This window comes from Gossypium hirsutum, chromosome D09 (assembly GCF_007990345.1).
Source record: "Gossypium hirsutum isolate 1008001.06 chromosome D09, Gossypium_hirsutum_v2.1, whole genome shotgun sequence".
Lineage (NCBI taxonomy): Eukaryota > Viridiplantae > Streptophyta > Magnoliopsida > Malvales > Malvaceae > Gossypium > Gossypium hirsutum.
The window spans coordinates 4,845,093-4,862,858 of record NC_053445.1 but is presented as its reverse complement, the minus strand read 5'-3'; the positions used below and the strand labels follow the sequence as shown (position 1 = coordinate 4,862,858).

At 34.2% G+C, this 17,766-nt stretch overlaps 1 protein-coding gene across 1 annotated transcript; it reads right to left on the bottom strand.

Moving 5' to 3' along the window:
• Window positions 1-382: 382 nt before the first annotated feature.
• Window positions 383-1,091, bottom strand: LOC107930915 (dirigent protein 15). Its single transcript, XM_016862676.2, has one exon. The coding sequence runs from the start codon at window positions 1,050-1,052 to the stop codon at window positions 486-488; it is 567 nt and encodes a 188-aa protein (XP_016718165.2). The 5' UTR covers window positions 1,053-1,091; the 3' UTR covers window positions 383-485.
• Window positions 1,092-17,766: the final 16,675 nt, after the last annotated feature.

Here is a 17,766-nt window from a genome sequence, read left to right as displayed (position 1 = left end):
TGGTCACAAAGATCAAGATTTAACGGCCAATTGAAGAGATAAAACAAGAATCAAGGTGTTGCCCCCAAAATGATACAATTGGAATAAGATCTCTTCAAAAATTATAATTTTAAAATTAATATAATAGGCAAATAAAAATGGGTAACTCCCTATCTAACAATAAAATTATTTGAGTACGTAGTTTATTAAAGAGTGCGACATGTAATAATTTCCACTTTTGCATTTGAGTCCTGAGTAGCACAATTTTCACCAGCTACTTTAAAACCTTTTATATATCTTGATTCAAGAAGGTTATTGCCTTATAAGAATTTTGACAAGAATAAATAAAAATCATACAATACAAACACACAACACAAAAGTTTGGAAAAACAAAATAACAATATAATTAATATTCGATCACTAGCTTTATTCCCCCAGTAATTCTTACAACAATTATTGATGTCCATTTTTCAATATTGAAATTTGTATTCTACTATCGATCTAGTTTAGTAATGGTACAAAGTAACATTGCACTCGAGAATAACATCGCCTGTCGTCATATTTGCAAAATTGATTTGAGTTAGAGCAAACCCTTGGGCCATTCTAAACGCACCTCTCCCTCCCACAATAGCCAATTCACGAATTGCATCTGAAGATGAACTCCTTGAGATTAAACTAAAAGAGCTCCCATTGAACCTGCCACTCGTAAATGCGAAATCAGCGTACATAACTGTAGTAAACACGGCAGGGTCTCGACTGGATGATACATAGAGTCCTTGAGCATTTCCAATCAACGTTGATGTTGGTGCAGGCCCTACAGTAAGGGGGTCATTAATTGCAAACAAGATGCCAAACCCGAACGAGGATGGTTGCGTGATGTTGGGACGGGCTATGACGACTGCACTGGGATTTTCACCACTGACGGTATCATGAAGGAAGAAGTGGAGTCGGGTCATCTTTTCCGCCCGCTGAGTAGCTCGCATAACAGTTTTCGAGTAGTATTGGCCATAGACTGGCGCTATGGCAAGACAAAATATCATTGCCAATGCAAATATATTATGTTCTTTCTTCATTTTTCTCAATATTTTTACCTCAATTATATTTGGTTTTTTGCTTCTTTGTTGTATACAACTCACAAACTGCTTTATATAGAAATTGGGTTGGATGTTTATTCCATATTTTCATACTAAACTATTTTGTGAACGCCTAAAATTGATATTCCTCTCATTTTCTTTCCATAAATTAGGTCAAATGAATTATAGAATAAACAAATTGATGATGATCAAAGATATAACAATCAGTGTTTCAACATTGGCATAAGAGTGACTGATAAGTCAAAACAGAATACAAATCAAACTAAAATAATGTCATATTTCTTAATTATATATATATGCATTTGTGATATATAATTTTATACATTGAAAGTGAAATAAGTGGACAACATATTTCAAGAGCTTTTTGTAAAAATAAACTAATAAAGAAAAGATATAAAATTAAACGTAATTTACAATAATCTTTTAGGAAATGTGATGTCACCCTAATATATTTAATATAAACTCTCTCCAAACTACATTACTTATAAATGACTCTCAATTAACCACTCAGAGGTGAATAAACAATAAAATCCTTTCACATAAAAGTTCCTTAGAATGAACGTATATGCTCTCTCTAAATTCATAAAGCTTAAATCACATTATTTTCTAAGTAAAATGAGATAAAAACTATTTAAATTCAAAAGCTTTCTCATCAAGTTTTTCTCCATGACTTTTCAAACACAATATCTCCAATATTTATTTTCAACAATTTTTGTAAAAGATTTTCAAAATTCAAAATATTTATAAAAATTTCAAATTTTATATTTTTAAAAAATTATAAAAATTATATAAAGAATGTTAAAATTTTAAAATAATAATTTTGGGAGCTAAATAAGTTAGTTAATTATTCAAGTTTATCATACTAAAGTATCGTATTATTATTATTATTATTATTATTTTGATTTGAATTTTTTTTTCAAATATATATGATTTCAAATTTTAGTGTTCTAACATGAAATTAGTTATACTATAACAAGATTTTAATTTGATATGTTTAATTTTTTAATTTATCTCAAACAATTTCAATCGATTCGACTCAAACACTCACCCCTATCCAAGGATTTATATTATCTCCATGTTTTATCATAATGTCTTACATTTGGACTAGGGCTCTTCCAAGCTTGCTATAAATATAAAGATAAGATTTCTTCAAGTACCATACTCGAAATAAAACTTTTTCATATTAAAGTCTTATCATGTTTTTACTGCTCATAATAAAAATAAATACTAAGTCAAAAATTATAAGCCAAAGACTTAATTGAGACATAAGTTGTGATTTCAAATATGGTCACAATCCAAAGTAAAATTTACTCCACAACCTGATTCCTAACATAGAGATTACTTTAAAAATAACAAATAATGTTGAATTAAATTAAATTAACATACTTACTAGTTTAATTAATTTTATAATGGAAAATGGAGAGCAATGATATGTTTTTGGATTTCATAGTGAGAACCGTAGAAATAACCGTGGTTGGTAAATATTAAACAAGCAATTTATTTATTAAATTTTTCGGAGGCAACAAATAATAAGTACAAGAAATTCTAACAAGATTTCCAACTTTAAACTTTTCTTTTGAAATAAGTAATAAAAAATAAATTAAATTGAAACACTGGTGTCAATATTCAGATACTTTGTTGACCATCCAGTTCAATTTTCCGCCATCCCTGGTGGGCTGCTATCGTGGTAGCCATGACCGCAGTCTTTGCCCCTACTTTTGTTGCAAATGTTCCTTCACAGTGACAACATCCCCCTCGCGTCCAAGGCCTAATGGCAAGATTATTTGTATTTATTTATAACAACTTTTTGTTACATTCATTAACCTATCTATATAATTATAAATAAAAATTTTATTCCATACATTTTGTAAGTTATAAACATTCGATGTTATTTTTAAGAGAATAATATAAAACTATTTTCGCTTTTTTCATTGAGTTTTGAGTTCCAAAATTTTCGGAAAGAATAAATAAAAGTTAAATATATATACTAACAGTACAAGAGTTTGGAAAAACATGATAAATAGTATAATTAATATTGGATCACTAGCTTTACTCCCATCGCGGGATGAATTACAACAAATTATTAATATTTATTTTTTAGTCTTATTATTAGATTTTTGTATTAGCCAATCAATCTGACTCAGTAATGGTACAAAGTAACATTGCAATCGATAATAACATCTCCATCCTGTCGTCATATTTATAAAATTGAGCTGAGTTAGAGCAAACCCTCTTGCGATCCTAAACACACCTATTTTGTAACCTCTCAAACCTAGTCTAGACGTTAGGGCTAGATTGAGAAAGCTACATTAGTCACCGAAATAGCTAAGCTAACTTACGTTATATTTGAAGACTTTAAATAAGCTCATTTTAAAAAAAAAATCGTTGTTGTACTTTTCTGTTAGTTTAAAACATTTATTTATTAGGTCAACTGCACTTAAGATTCATATTATTATTGATAGTGTTGTTTTAGAAAAATTGTTTCTTTGTCGCTCATTTTTGTAAAAACTCGATGTTAAACTAATGTAGCAGAAAAAATTATTTTTCAAGTCACTTTGGAAACCTAGTTACCTTATCGATTTGTTCTTCAAAAACGGCTCATTTGCAGTGCAGCAGAAACTAGGTAGCAATGTTAAATTTTACTTAAGCTCGATATCATGCATTTTCCGGTTATTATGTTTGAGTAATGCATACATCCAAAAATCCCCAAATGAAAAGTTACCAAGCCACAGACCAGAAATAATTTAAAATTATAAACCAAAACCAATAAAGACTGATTAATACTTATTAACAATAGCCCAAGGTCTAAGGTAATTCTCCGTACGCCGGGTCTGGTCCTAGTTTCGAGGTTTATCTGAAATGTTAAACACTATGAGGGGTGAGTTTACGAAAGCTCAATGTGAGTCAAACAATTATTTAAACGGGCATAAATATCAAATACAGTGAAACATGTTAGCATTAACAGAAGAACACATAACAATCATTAGAAGTACATATCATTACATAGTTATTATCAAATCAATGTCAAATGGTATATGAGCATGGGTCACCATTCATTTGAGTAACAATCATTCATTTCAATACCATTCAATACAATACGTAGCATAAATCAATAACATTTGAGTATCTCGTGAGCATGATGCAATGCAAAAAGGTTCCTACCCAAACCATTCGCTACACACCATAAGTTTTCTAGAACTCATCTGCCAAACTCCAACAAATGTAGCATAGCTCAATATGGTAAAACCACTGAATAACAATAATGCAGTAAAACTACTGAATAACAAATAATGTGATATAATCATCCATCCCCTCGGTACTCCAAATGCAGTGCACTAACTACGAATAAATGCGAACTTAATATGTTGTCGATACTCCATGGAACTCGTCCGTCAACCACAAAATATTCCATCCCAATGCACATGCAATATTTCATACAATCTCATACATAGCCATAATTTAATACTTTTCACATTTAATTGACATGTTCAACATGCCCTCCATAATCGAATACTTTCAGTGAATGGAACCAATATTCCAACTTTCAATTTACCATTAAGATGGTATAATTCAACATTACACTATTTCACATGCTTTTACAAATTTCCAATGTGCATGTATAGCAACCTTTCCATTATCATGCATAAACTCATATTTCATGCATAAACTCATATTCCATGTAATTTTATCATGCATAAACTCATATTTCAGCAAATCAAGCTAAATCATCAAATATAACATGATAATTATCATTATCAAACCAGTTTATGAATCCATACCTTATTTTACGCTTTTTCGCAGTACACTAGTGAATCTTCTGATTTCCTTAATAAACCTTAAAACAAACCTAAATTAAAAATCAGTATAAATTCAATTAATTCACCTTTTAATCAATCCCCTGAACACTCACTTCTGGGTTCAAACCAATCGTCACAATTACTAGTATTTTACGAATCCAAACTAGTTAGATTTCTTACACTGTTTTGATACGAATCATACGTGCGAACGCCTTTCGGCTTTACGGTTTATTTGGGGCGTTTGGGTCAGCACCTAACACATTTACATATTTCAAAATTAGTATCCAATGTTGATTAAAATCCTTCATTTAACCAAAATATAACATTTACACAATAACTATGTCGAAACAACAAACTAGTTTGTATTTAATCACATTTACGCTTCCCGATTAGTGAGATCCGAATGGCCAATTGATAAAGAATGTTTTTCCCTAATTGATATGTAATTAAAGGCTAACTAGGAAGCCCCCTTTCTTCCATCTAGGCGCATGCACCACCATCCATGGTAGCCAAAATTGGGGCTGATTCAAGAACGATTTTGAGATCCTTTTAAGAGCTGGAAAAATAACTTTAAAATCTTTAAAATTCTCCCAAATTCCAGATCTAGAAATTTAGGTTTTTAATTGACAAGATTAATTTAGAAATTTTAGAAAAAGGAGATCTTACACAAGCTAGTTGAGAGAGACAACAATAGCACTTTCTTGGCAATGCTTGGAATTGATCTTGGAGTTTAAGATTTCAGATTTGGGGCTGATTTAATTGGGGAAAATGGTAGCAATATGGTAAATGATATGCTATACAATCTTGAGGCAAAAATAAAAAGTAAGAGATGATAAAACTAGGTGTTATGGTCGATAACAACAATGGAAGAAGAAAGAAAAATTAAAGATCAAGGAAGATGGGCGAGGGGAGGAACGACTAGGGTCAGTAAAAATAGAAAAAAAATCTGATTATTCTATGTAAAATTAACATTTATACCTAGGTTACAAGGGCAGGGACGGCACACACATTAAAAATAAGAGATTTTGTAAAAAAATTAATTATTTTACATAAGGAAGGATTTGAACTGGGGACCTTAATTTAATTTCCATGCTTCCACACTTATATATAAACCATTGGGCTATTACCTTATTTTTGAAATAATTTTGCAATATTTATTTAAAAGCACAAGGCGCGTCACATACTAAGGTTTGATGCATAATTTGCAAAATAATAAAAATGGTGCGATAGAAAGGATTTGAACTTAAGTTTCAAGGAACATTTCGCTAAGATTTATCTAACAAACCAATACCTCATTTATTTCCTAAAAACATACAGATAATCTCAAAATTTAGGGCAAGACCTCTCTCTTTCCCGATTTACAAACACGATTATACTAGCCCCAAATTTATTAGAATGTTACATCTACCTCCCACAGTAGCTAATGCACGAACTATATCTAAAGACAGATTTCTTGTGAATAAACTAAAAGAGCTCCCATTCAACCTGCCACTCCTAAATGCAAAATCAACATACATAACTGATGTAAAGACAGCAGGGTCTCAACTGGATGATACATAGAGCCCTTGAGCATTTCCAATCAACTTCGATGTTGGTTCACGTTCTAGAGTAAGGGGTCATCAATTGCAAACGAGCTGCCAAACCTGAACGAGGACGCCTGCGTTATATTGGGATTGGCTATCATGACTGCACTGGGGTTTTCACCACTGAGGGTATCATGAAAGAAAAAGTGGAGTGTCTCTTATTCATAACAATATATATATCTAAGCATCTGTAAAAGGTAGATTCATTCAAGATTCAAGAAATGCTACAAGTTGTCCATTAATAATGCAACCTAAATCATTTACCAAAAATTGAAGATACAACATTCAGTCAAATTTATCCAACTCATTCATTGATAATTCACATTATTCAAGAATTAAGTATCAAATGTAACAAAAAATTTCAAACACATTTTCATTAACCACAAATAAACCTTGCATGCTTCATTAAACTCAAATTTTTTTAAACGTGGGTGTATTTCCAAAACCAATATGTGTTCCCCCAAACTTAAAGTTTGCATTGTCTCCAATGCACTAACATTAAAATACAATGACAATAAAAATGCATCGGCAATGTACACTAACGAAATGAAAATTAAAGCTACATACAATGCTGGAATACTACAACTAAAACTCTGTAGTTGTGTAGGAGGGGTTATCTTGAGTGGTCCAGTATAGACCACTATCGCTAATGAGTTGTGGTGCTTCTCACTTGTTACCTCTGTAGCTTCCACTGATCTAGCTCCATCTCGCTCCATCTCGCTCAGATTATCAGTAGTTGCACCCACAAACTCAGATGCATTGACAATGTTCTCTGCAGATTCTTTCTCACTAGCATCTTGTTCAGTATTATCTTCCTCAGCCTTCTTGCTCACAACTATAACACAGACTTCCACCTCTCTCACATCAACTTTGTCGTCAACTGGAGGTGCTTTTTGACTAGCAATGAAGTCATCCTCGACCAGGCTATCAATCTTTCGCATGCACTCCTCAATGTCCCTTTAGTCCTCTTCTTTCTCATCATTAAAGATGTGCACAATGGGAGGGGATTCCAATGATTTGTCTCGGTCCCGTAAGTCATCTTCCTCAGATGAGGGTTTATAATCTTAGATGATCGGTGAGAACATTGGAAATTTTGGGAGTGAGGTCGGGCTTAACTAACTTAATGCGGCTACAATAAACTTGTTATAGGCATTGGTATAAGTGTAGAATAAATTTTGTGATCTGTCCATAACCTCTATTGTAGCAACAAGCCTGATCTATTTATTGCTTATGGAATTGGCCAACTTATCGATATCTTTCATTTTGCGCAACAATGATGTCTTTGCAGTCAGGTTTATTTCCTTGCTTTCTGCCTTTGTTTTGCCCTTCCTTATCTTGCTAGTCTTTGCCTATTTCATTGTTAGTGTATTTTTGCCACGAGTCATTCTTTCAATAGATGCTTCTTTTATCGAGCCCTTATTCTCCAAGACCTCTTCATCATTACAGGGCATGATCCCTTTTTGCTGGCAAAGTAGAATCACCAATGATGGGAAAACCAAAATTCCAGTTTGCCTTACGATGCAATCAGTAATTTCTTGGTGGAGTATTACGCTGACATCAGTCTTTATACCATTGAAAATTGAATGGATCAGGCACATTCTAATGAGGTTGACTGTGGTGTTGCGAGTAGAGGGCAGTAGCCTGCAGTTGACAAAATGAAACCAAATTTTGCTTTGTAGTGTCAGGAAGCGGCGGTGCATCATATAATTCTTTTGGGGTGAACCCATCCACAATGCTCCTTTGACACATAAATCCTTCACTAATAGGTCCCTTTTTTCGTCTCTGATATCCTCAATAAGCTCAGGATGTTCATCTACATCCACTTTAGTGTTGTACAGCTCATTGATTTTTTAGCATCCCATGGGATTAAGCCTTCTCGAACAAAGATAAACTCTAAATCATGGTCATAAAGTTTAGTGTAAAAATCACGTACCAATGAAGGAGAATAGCTTCCAGGATGCATGCAAAAAGTCTCCCATTTCAGCTTAGAGATGGTTTTGTAGACTTGCTTACCCAAGTCTTGTTGTTACGAAAGGAGAATGCCCTGTTCTGGGTGGAAGTTTCCCTTCAAAATGTTGTCTTGAAACCGGTCCTTGGTCACTTTCATTAAAAAGTTCACCATCTAATTTTTGTCCGTTGGTATGAAAGATTCTGATGCGCAAACTACAGTTGCAGAGGATCAGTATTCTTCAACAGGCTTAGTGGCTTTCTAAACTGATCCTCTCTTTTTTGCCATACTTTTTTTATTTTGTGGAGTTAAGATGGTTTAAAGTTGTAAAGGTACGAGCTTAGGGAAGAGAAGGTGAATAAAAAATATTGCTTTGTATGTGTTACAGTCAGCACAGTGATGAGGGAGTTTATAGCGAGTAAAAGAAGAAGGTGGAAAGGCGTTACTTTGTGAAGGCAAATAAAGCTGGCAGGAATAAATATGTCCAACAAGAATTGCACCCGTTCATACAAATTAGACGGCTTGGTCACTTTTTATCAAATGGTGGGATGGTGAAAATTTTGATCTGCCCTTCATTCATGGTGAGTCATACGTGACAGTACAATAGTACGAACTACGTTGACAATAAAGCCCAAGTGCACGATAATGGTACCTAATTATTCTGCAAAAAAAAGTAAAACAAACTTGAACGGAAACAAATATAAAATAAAATTACATAATAATAAATTCCATAAAAATTAAAAATTTTCGACCAATTTAATGGTCTCTGGCTACTTTTGACCAATATTTCCAAAATAATGTTTCAATCGCAAGCTATTCACTTTAAACTGGTGTTCATCATGTAAATCTCTGATTATGACCTCACCTGAGGAAATAGTTCGACAACTTCGAACGGTCCAAAAAAACGAGAGTGCAATTTACTCGGGTGCAGTTTTAGTCTAGAATTGAATAATAAAACTTGTTGAACCGCGATAATTTGTCGCTGCAAAATAATTCTGTCATGCCATCGTTTGGTATTTTCCTTGTAAATTGCAACATTTTCATAGGCATTTCCCCTAATCTCCTCTAGTTTAATGGTACCCAACAGCCTTTTGTTTCCAGCAGCTTCATAGTCTATGTTCACTTGCTTAATTACCCACATTGCTTTGTGCTGCAGTTCAAATGGCAAGTGACATGTTTTCCCCAAAACCAAATGATACGGAAACATCCCTAATAGAGTTTTGTATGCTTTCCACAATGCCCATAAATCGTCAGCCAATCTGGAAGACCAGTCTTTCCTCGAAGGGTTCACAACCTTATCAAGAATGTTTTTAATTTTTTGATTCGATACTTCGGCTTGTCCATTAGTTTGTGAATGATAAGTAGTAGCCATTCTATGATTAACTCCACATCACTTCAGTGCGGCTGTCACTTGGTTGCAATGAAAGTGTGTACCCTGATCACTAATCAATGCCTTTGGTATGCCAAAGTGGGTGAGTATATGCTTGTGAAAAAATTTAAGCACTGTCTTTGCATCATCCTTTGGGACTACAACAGCTTCAACCCACTTCGAACTTGGAAAGATAAATATTTCCAAATGAACTTGGAAATGGTCCTATAAAATCCATACCCCATACATCAAACAATTCAACCTCCATAATTGGCTGCTGCAACATTTCATTGCATCGGGATATAAAACCAGTGCGCTGAAAGCTATCGCATTGATTCACAAAATTCTTGGCATCCTTGAATAATGAAGGCTAGTAGAATCCTGATTGGAAAACTTTAGTAGCAGTTCTCATGCCACTAAAATGACCTCCATAAGGAGCATCATGACAATGCTTCAGGATGGAAAGCATCTCCTCTTTTAGATCACAATGCCGAATAATGTTGTCATTGCATACCTTGAATAAATATGGCTTGTTCCAGTGATACTTCACTACTTCACAAAGAAATCTTTCTTTTTTATGGCCTATAACACCCAATGGGAGTTTTCCACACACTAGATAATTAACCAAATCCGCATACCAAGGGGGTTGCGTCGATAATTTAAAGTATGTTTCCATCTTTCCTGCCAACTTCCAATCGAGAAAAATGGTCTGTAACTTGATTCTCTAAAATGTTGCAGTCTTTTATCTCGATTTTGAATACTTGTAATAGTAAGATCCAGCATATCAGCCTTAGTTTTGCATCCTTCTTCGTAAAAAGATATCTCAATGCTGTGTGATCAGTAAATACGGTAACCTTTGCAAATATAAGATAAGAACGAAACTTGTCGAAAGCAAAGAATACAACAAACAATTCTTTCTCTATAGTGGTATAATTGATTTGAGCCTCTATAAGAGTTTTGCTAGCATAGTAGATGGTGTGAAATTTTTTTCCCTTGCGTTGTCCTAGAACAACACCTACAGCAAATTCGCTTGCATCATACATAACATCAAAAGGTTGGGACCAATCTAGTGCAACGACAATGGGTGCATTTACTAGCTGCGTCTTTAATTGAATAAATGCATCTAGACAAGCATCTTCAAAGAGGAATTTTTAGTTTTATTCCAGTAATGAGCACAAGGGCTTTGCAATTTTTGAAAAATCTCTAATAAATCTTCTGTAAAACCCCACATGCCCAAGAAAACTGCGAATACCTTTCATATTTTCTGTGAAGGTAATTTCTCAATGATTTTCACTTTAGCTTTGTCTACTTCAATGCCTTGACTAGAGATGCGATGGCCTAACACAATGCCTTCAGTTGCCATGAAATGGCGTTTTTCCCAATTTAGAACAAGATGTGTTTCTTCACATTGCTTCAATACTTTATCCAAATTGTCAGCGCAATGATCAAAATCATTTCCATAGACTGAGAAATCATCCTAAAAAACCTCTAAAGAATCTTTAATCATATCTGAGAATATTGCTATCATGCACGTTTGAAATGTTACTGGTGCGTTGCAAAGACTGAAAGGTATACAGCAAAAAGCAAAAGTACCAAAGGATAGGTGAAAGTAGTTTTCTCTTGATCCTCCAGTGCAATAGCAATTTGATTGTACCTAGAATAGCCTTCTAAAAAGCAGTAATAGGCTTTTCCAGCAAGCCTGTCCAACATTTGGTTAATGTAAGAAAGTGGAAAGTGGTCATTCCTTGTGGCAGCATTAAGTTTGCGATATACAGACTTGCCATCCTATAGGAATACGTGTAGAAATTAATTTGTCTTTGTCATTGCTAACCATAGTGATGCCACTCTTTTTAGGAACACATTGCACTGGACTTACCCAACTGCTACTCGCTATAGGGTAAATAATTCCAACATCAAGCCATTTTATAATTTCTTTCTTAACAACTTCCTTCATGTTTTCATTTAATCTTCTTTGTTGTTTAATCGATTGCTTGCCTTCATCTTCCAACTTGATTTTGTGCATGTAAAAAAGATGGACTAATGCCTCGAATATCAGTAATACTCCAAGCAATAACTCATTTATGTTGTTTAAGAATACAGACCAATTTCTCTTCTTGAGTTACATCCAGTGTCATAGATACAACAATTGAGAGAGTATTGTTATCACCAAGAAAGACATATTTAAGATGAGTAGGTAGTGGTTTCAATTCCAGAGTAGGAGCTTCGTCGATACATGGCTTGAAAATTGGAGTTGTTCTATTGGCTAAGTCTAGGGATTCAATCTGCCATCCATGCTTGAGTTCAATATTATTAGCTTTAACCATGCTGTCACAATTATCTAAGAATTAATCATTAGATGTCACTGCAAACTGCTTAGAAAGTATTGTGCTTTGGTCATTGAATTTTCCTCAATTAGATCATCTAGCACATCGACAATATGGCATTCTTCTTTATCCCTGCATTGAATAGATTCGAAAACACTGAAGGTAACATGCTCATCATTAAGTCGCATAGTCAATTCACCTTTGTAAAAATCAATAAGATTTCGTTTGGTGGCTAAAAATGGTCATCCCAAGATTATGGGAACCTCATTGTCTGCCTCGCAGTCAAGTATGATAAAATCAGCTAGAAAATTGAATTTATCCATACGAACTAACATATCTTTGATTTGCCCTTCAGGTTGAGCCAAAGATCGATCAACTAGTTGCAATGTCGTTGCAGTAGGTTTCATGTGACCAATTCCCAACTTTTTTGAAAGTAGATAGTGGCATTCAATTAATGCTAGCTGCTAAGTCACATAAAGCCTTGCCCAAATAATGGTTGCCAATTGAACATGTGATAGTAAAGCTCCCAGGATCTTTCATTTTGAGGGGCAACTTATTTATCAAGATAGCAAACCCTCTTACCATCCCAAAAGCACCTCTCCCTCCCACAATAGCTAATTCACGAACGTTATCTAAAAATAGATTTCTTGAGAATAAACTAAAAGAGCTCCCATTGAACCTGCCACTCGTAAATGCAAAATCGGCGTACATAATTGATGTAAAGACAACAGGGTCTCGACTGGATGATACGTAGAGCCCTTGATCATTTCCAATCAATGTCGATGTTGGTTCAGGCTCTAGAATAAGGAGGTCATCAATTGCAAATAACTTGCCAAACTGGAACGAGGACGCCTGTGTTATATTGGTACGGGCTATCATGACTGCACTGGAGTTTTCACCACTAAGGGTATCATGAAGGAAAAAGTTGAGTCAGGTCATCTTTTTCGTCTGCTGAACAGCTCGCATAACAGTTTCTGAGTAGTATTGGCCATAGACTGGTGTTATGGTGAGGAAAAATATAATTGTCAATGCAAATATATTGTGTTCTTTCTCCATTTTTCTTCTCAATATTTTTACCTCACTCAATTATATTTGGTTGTGTGCTTCTTTGTTGTATACACCTCACAAACTGCTTTATATAGAATTTGGGTTGGATGCTTATTACACCTTTCCATATTAAACTATTTTGTGAAGGCCTTAAATTAAAAGTTCTCTCATTTTCTTTCCATACAGTAGGTCAAATGAATTATAGAATACATAATCTTATTGGGTATTTCCACATTGGCATAAGACTGAACCACTAGTTAAAGTAGAATACAAATCAATCTAAAATATTGTCATATTTTTTAATTGTTAACATATGTTGCATCGGTGACTTATAATTTTATACACCCAAAAGAATAAGATCATAAATTTCAAAGGCTTTATGATGAAATTAAGCCAAAAAAAGGGAATAATATATATTTTTTGCTCAATCAAAGATAATATTTAAAAGTCCAAAGCAAAGTATAATTGAAAAGTAGCAAAACGAAGTAGGAGTTGGAGCTGAATTAAAACCAAGCAAGGAATATTCTAAGTCTATCTAAACCTAATTTAGCAAGTCCATTAGTTAGGCCATTAGCCTCCCTTTGCATATGGATGAAACGAACATCTCCAATCTTGTTATGAAATGCGTCAATGTCAAAAAAACACCTTCCAGAACCTCCAAGTCCTTTGAATAGGATTCAAAATCCATTTAACAGAGTTTAGAGAATCGGTCTTAATAACAAGATGTGTCTTGCTAATCCACGGAAAAAAACAAAATAAATGTAACGCAATTGGCATTGCCATCAGCTTGACTTCAATAGGATTCAATGTTCCAACTTGTCCCTAAAACACACCTCGAACCAACCCCTCGTGATCCCTCTTTACTCCCCTACACTAGCATAAATAGAACTTGCCCTACAAGTACCATCAACATTAAATTTAAACATTCCAACAAAGAGAACACTCCATTCCACCCTTCGATTGTTATGAGTAGTTGCCAAGATAGAATGAGGATACACCACCACAGTTCCTCCGTACATTCAAAGGGTATAATATTTTATGCATTGTCAGTGCATAAGTCTCATCCATAATCATTGTACCACATTAAGCCACCTTATTAATGAATAAAATAATAAAATATTTGAGGACTTATAAATAAATACTATTATTTTTTAATTATAATTAAAATTAATAACAATTTTATTTTCTCAACTCATTCCCGATATATCAACATAGCAAAACCTTTCTAAAAAATTGTTTGTTGATTACATATAACTATTTGCTACATTGATTTACAGGAGTTGAGAAAATAAAAAAATTAATTGATTTTAATTATAATTAAAAAAACTTACAAGTATTTATTTATAAGTTGTTAGATATTTTATTATTTTTCTCATTGATGATGTATTTTAATATAATTCATTGATGGTTTGTGAGATTTATGCATCAATGGTGCTTCAAAAAATTTTTTTTACTTGTTTATATGGATGGCACCGGCTAAAAAACTCCATAAAAGAGTAGAATTTTTTTTCAAGTATTACAAGTACAATCAAAATATAAATACATATTTCAATAATAGTAAGTGTCAAATTATTATAGCACAATCTATCTGAAGAATCACAAAGTAGAATCAAATCATTATAACAAAATCAAACTAAGGACAGGTATAGTTCAGACTAAAGCCAACAAACTGGACAAAACTCCATATATGGTAGCTGCACATGGTGGGACTACGAGACCCACACATATAGTTGTAAATAGTGGGTCTCAAACCTGGGTACTCAAAACATAGGATAATTAACTTTTAATTTCAAAAATGAATGTCCTCATACTTGAACTTTTTCTCAAATGAGATGTGCGATTTTGGGTTTAATTCAATCATAGTAGCTACAGGGACAGTAGTTAACGAATGTTTATACATCAACAATTCAAAGATCAAGTCTTCTAGTATTTTATCTAGTGCGATACATAAATTTAGTTATATGTATAAATAAAATATATTATATTTATTTGTTGAAAATTTGTTATAAAATTTATTAAATTTAAAAATATTATAGTTACTTTGGAAACGTATATATTATAACTAAAATAAAATAAAATAATATATGTTTTAGAACTGTTGTATTTTGTATTATCATCCATATGTACTGATTTTAATTTAATTTTAAAATATTTTGTCAAGCCAAATAACAAGAAGAACAACTTTATTTTTTAAAAAATAAAGTGTTTCAAAAGCATTTTTTAATATGTATTGAAACGTGAGTATAACTTAATTTAAATTCAAATTATAAAAATGTTCATTAATGGTAAGTGTTAAAAGTAATATATTTTAGCCTCATTCTTAATGTAGTTTTTGGATGATTATGTGTCATTAATTGTGAATTATATTCCTAATACTTTATATTCATGTTTTGATATTTAATAGGGTGCTTGGGAGCAATATAAGTGAAAAACTGGTAGAAATTAAAATTTTGGAGCATTTCAGAAGTTGTGCACATGCAAACAAATTTTCACACATGCAATCCACATGGCTATGTGGATTCACACGGTTGTGTGTCCAGTGTGTAATTCCCTAATTTTGAACTTGATTTTTAATTAAGTATGAGGCAAAACTGAAAAAGTCCAGAAGAATAAAAAATGTAAGCTATCAAAAAACTTTTTAGATTTCTGTTAAGAAATGGCTTAAAATTGGTAGTGGATTGTTGTTGTTGGTAGTGGGTTGTTGGTGGTAGTGGATTAGTGGATGGTTGTTGGTGTCCATTTTCAACCACAAATCTTTGCCAAAGTTTTGGACAATTATGTCCTTGAACTCTCTTATAAATAGAGAGGTTCATTAGCCATATTGATCATCCCAAACCAAGAGAGAGCAAAGCTTGTTCTTTGAAAGCTAGGATTTTAGCTTTCGGGTTTTCTATAGGGGTTGAGAGTTGTGAGGTTCTCGGGTTGTGTCTTGAGTGTAAAACACTTGTAATCTTCATCTTGTTATAGTGAAATTTCTTTTCGCCTCTGCCCGTGGACGTAGGCATTAAAGCCGAACCACGTAAATCCTTGTGTTCACTTTATTTTTTCGTTCCGGTCAATTTACTTGTAGTCATATCGGAGTTCTCGAATCGATCCTTTCCGCAACAAATTGGTATCAGAGCGTAGTTGAAGGAGTGATAATATTTTCTGAATTGCCCTGTGACTGCAGCTTTGTCTGATCTTTCACATCAGGAAGAAAATATTATCATTCATTCAAAGGTTCCAAATTATGGCTACAAGTGTTTCATCGACTAAGTATGATGTCGAGAAATTTACCGGGAAAAATAGTTTCAGTTTATGGCGCATCAAGATGCGGGCAGTGCTGGTTCAACAAGGATTGCTAAAAGCATTGTCTGGTAAAGATAAATTACCAAGCACGCTTTCGGAAGAGCAAAAGGATGACATGCTAGAAAGAGCACATAGTGCTATTCTGCTATGTCTAGGAGATGAAGTGCTACGAGAAGTAGCGGATGAGAAAACCGCGTCCGGTTTGTGGCTCCGGTTAGAGAGCAAGTACATGACGAAGTCATTGACGAACCGGCTCTACCTCAAGCAAAGACTCTATGCCCTGAAGATGGAGGAAGGTACACCTGTTTCCCAGCACCTGGATAAATTCAATTCCATTATCATGGATTTGAATAATATCGATAACAAAATCGATGATGAGGACCAAGCAATAATTGTTTTGTGTTCTTTGCCTCCCTCGTATGAGAATTTTGTTGATACAATGATGTACGGTCGTGATGACCTGACTCTAGAGGAGGTGAAAAATGCCTTAAGTTCCAGTGAGTTGAGGAAGAAAATCACTGGTAAGGTGGTCGAAAACAATGAAGGCGAAGGCTTGGTTGCTCGAGGAAGATCCAAGGCAAAGGGTGGAAGTTCAAGTAAAAGCCATCCTAGATCGCAGTCCAAGAAGAGAATACAGTGCTACTACTGTAAGAAGTACGGGCACATGAAGGTAGATTGTCCGAAAAGGAAGGAGAAATCAGAATCACAGGAGCAACAAAATGATCGTGCGAATGTAGCTGATGCAGATTCTTCAAGTGATGCCGAGATCGTTCTTGCAGTATCCGACTCTTACGCTGGTGGGAGATGGATTCTTGATACGGGAGCTACATTTCATATAAGTACTTCGAAAGATGCATTCTCAACATACGAGAAGCATTCTGGTTCAGTACTAATGGGAAATGACCACGCATGTCAAGTCATGGGGATTGGCACAGTTCGTATAAAGATGTTTGACGGTATTGTTAGAACTCTAACTGATGTTCGGCACATTCCAGAAATGAAGAAAAATTTGATCTCTTTGAGTACGTTGGACAAGAAAGGCTTTCGGTACTCTGCTGAAGGTGGAGTTCTCAAGGTATTCTCGGGTGCTTTGACTGTGATACGTGGTAATTTGGAGCGGGGCCTTTACTTCCTCGATGGTTCCTCGGTTACAGGTGTTGCGGGAGTGTCATCATCAGATGATCTAGATTCTGACACCACGAAGTTATGGCATATGCGGCTCGGGCATATGAGCGAGAGAGGCTTATCGGTGCTAAGCAAACGAGGATTATTGTCTGGGCAGTGTACAGGAAAGTTGAATTTCTGTGAGCACTGCGTCTTCGGTAAGCAGACTCGGG

Excerpts from the sequence above, each read along its gene's own strand:
- LOC107930915 (XM_016862676.2), bottom strand. The coding sequence starts at position 1,052 with ATGAAGAAAGAACATAATATATTTGCATTGGCAATGATATTTTGTCTT.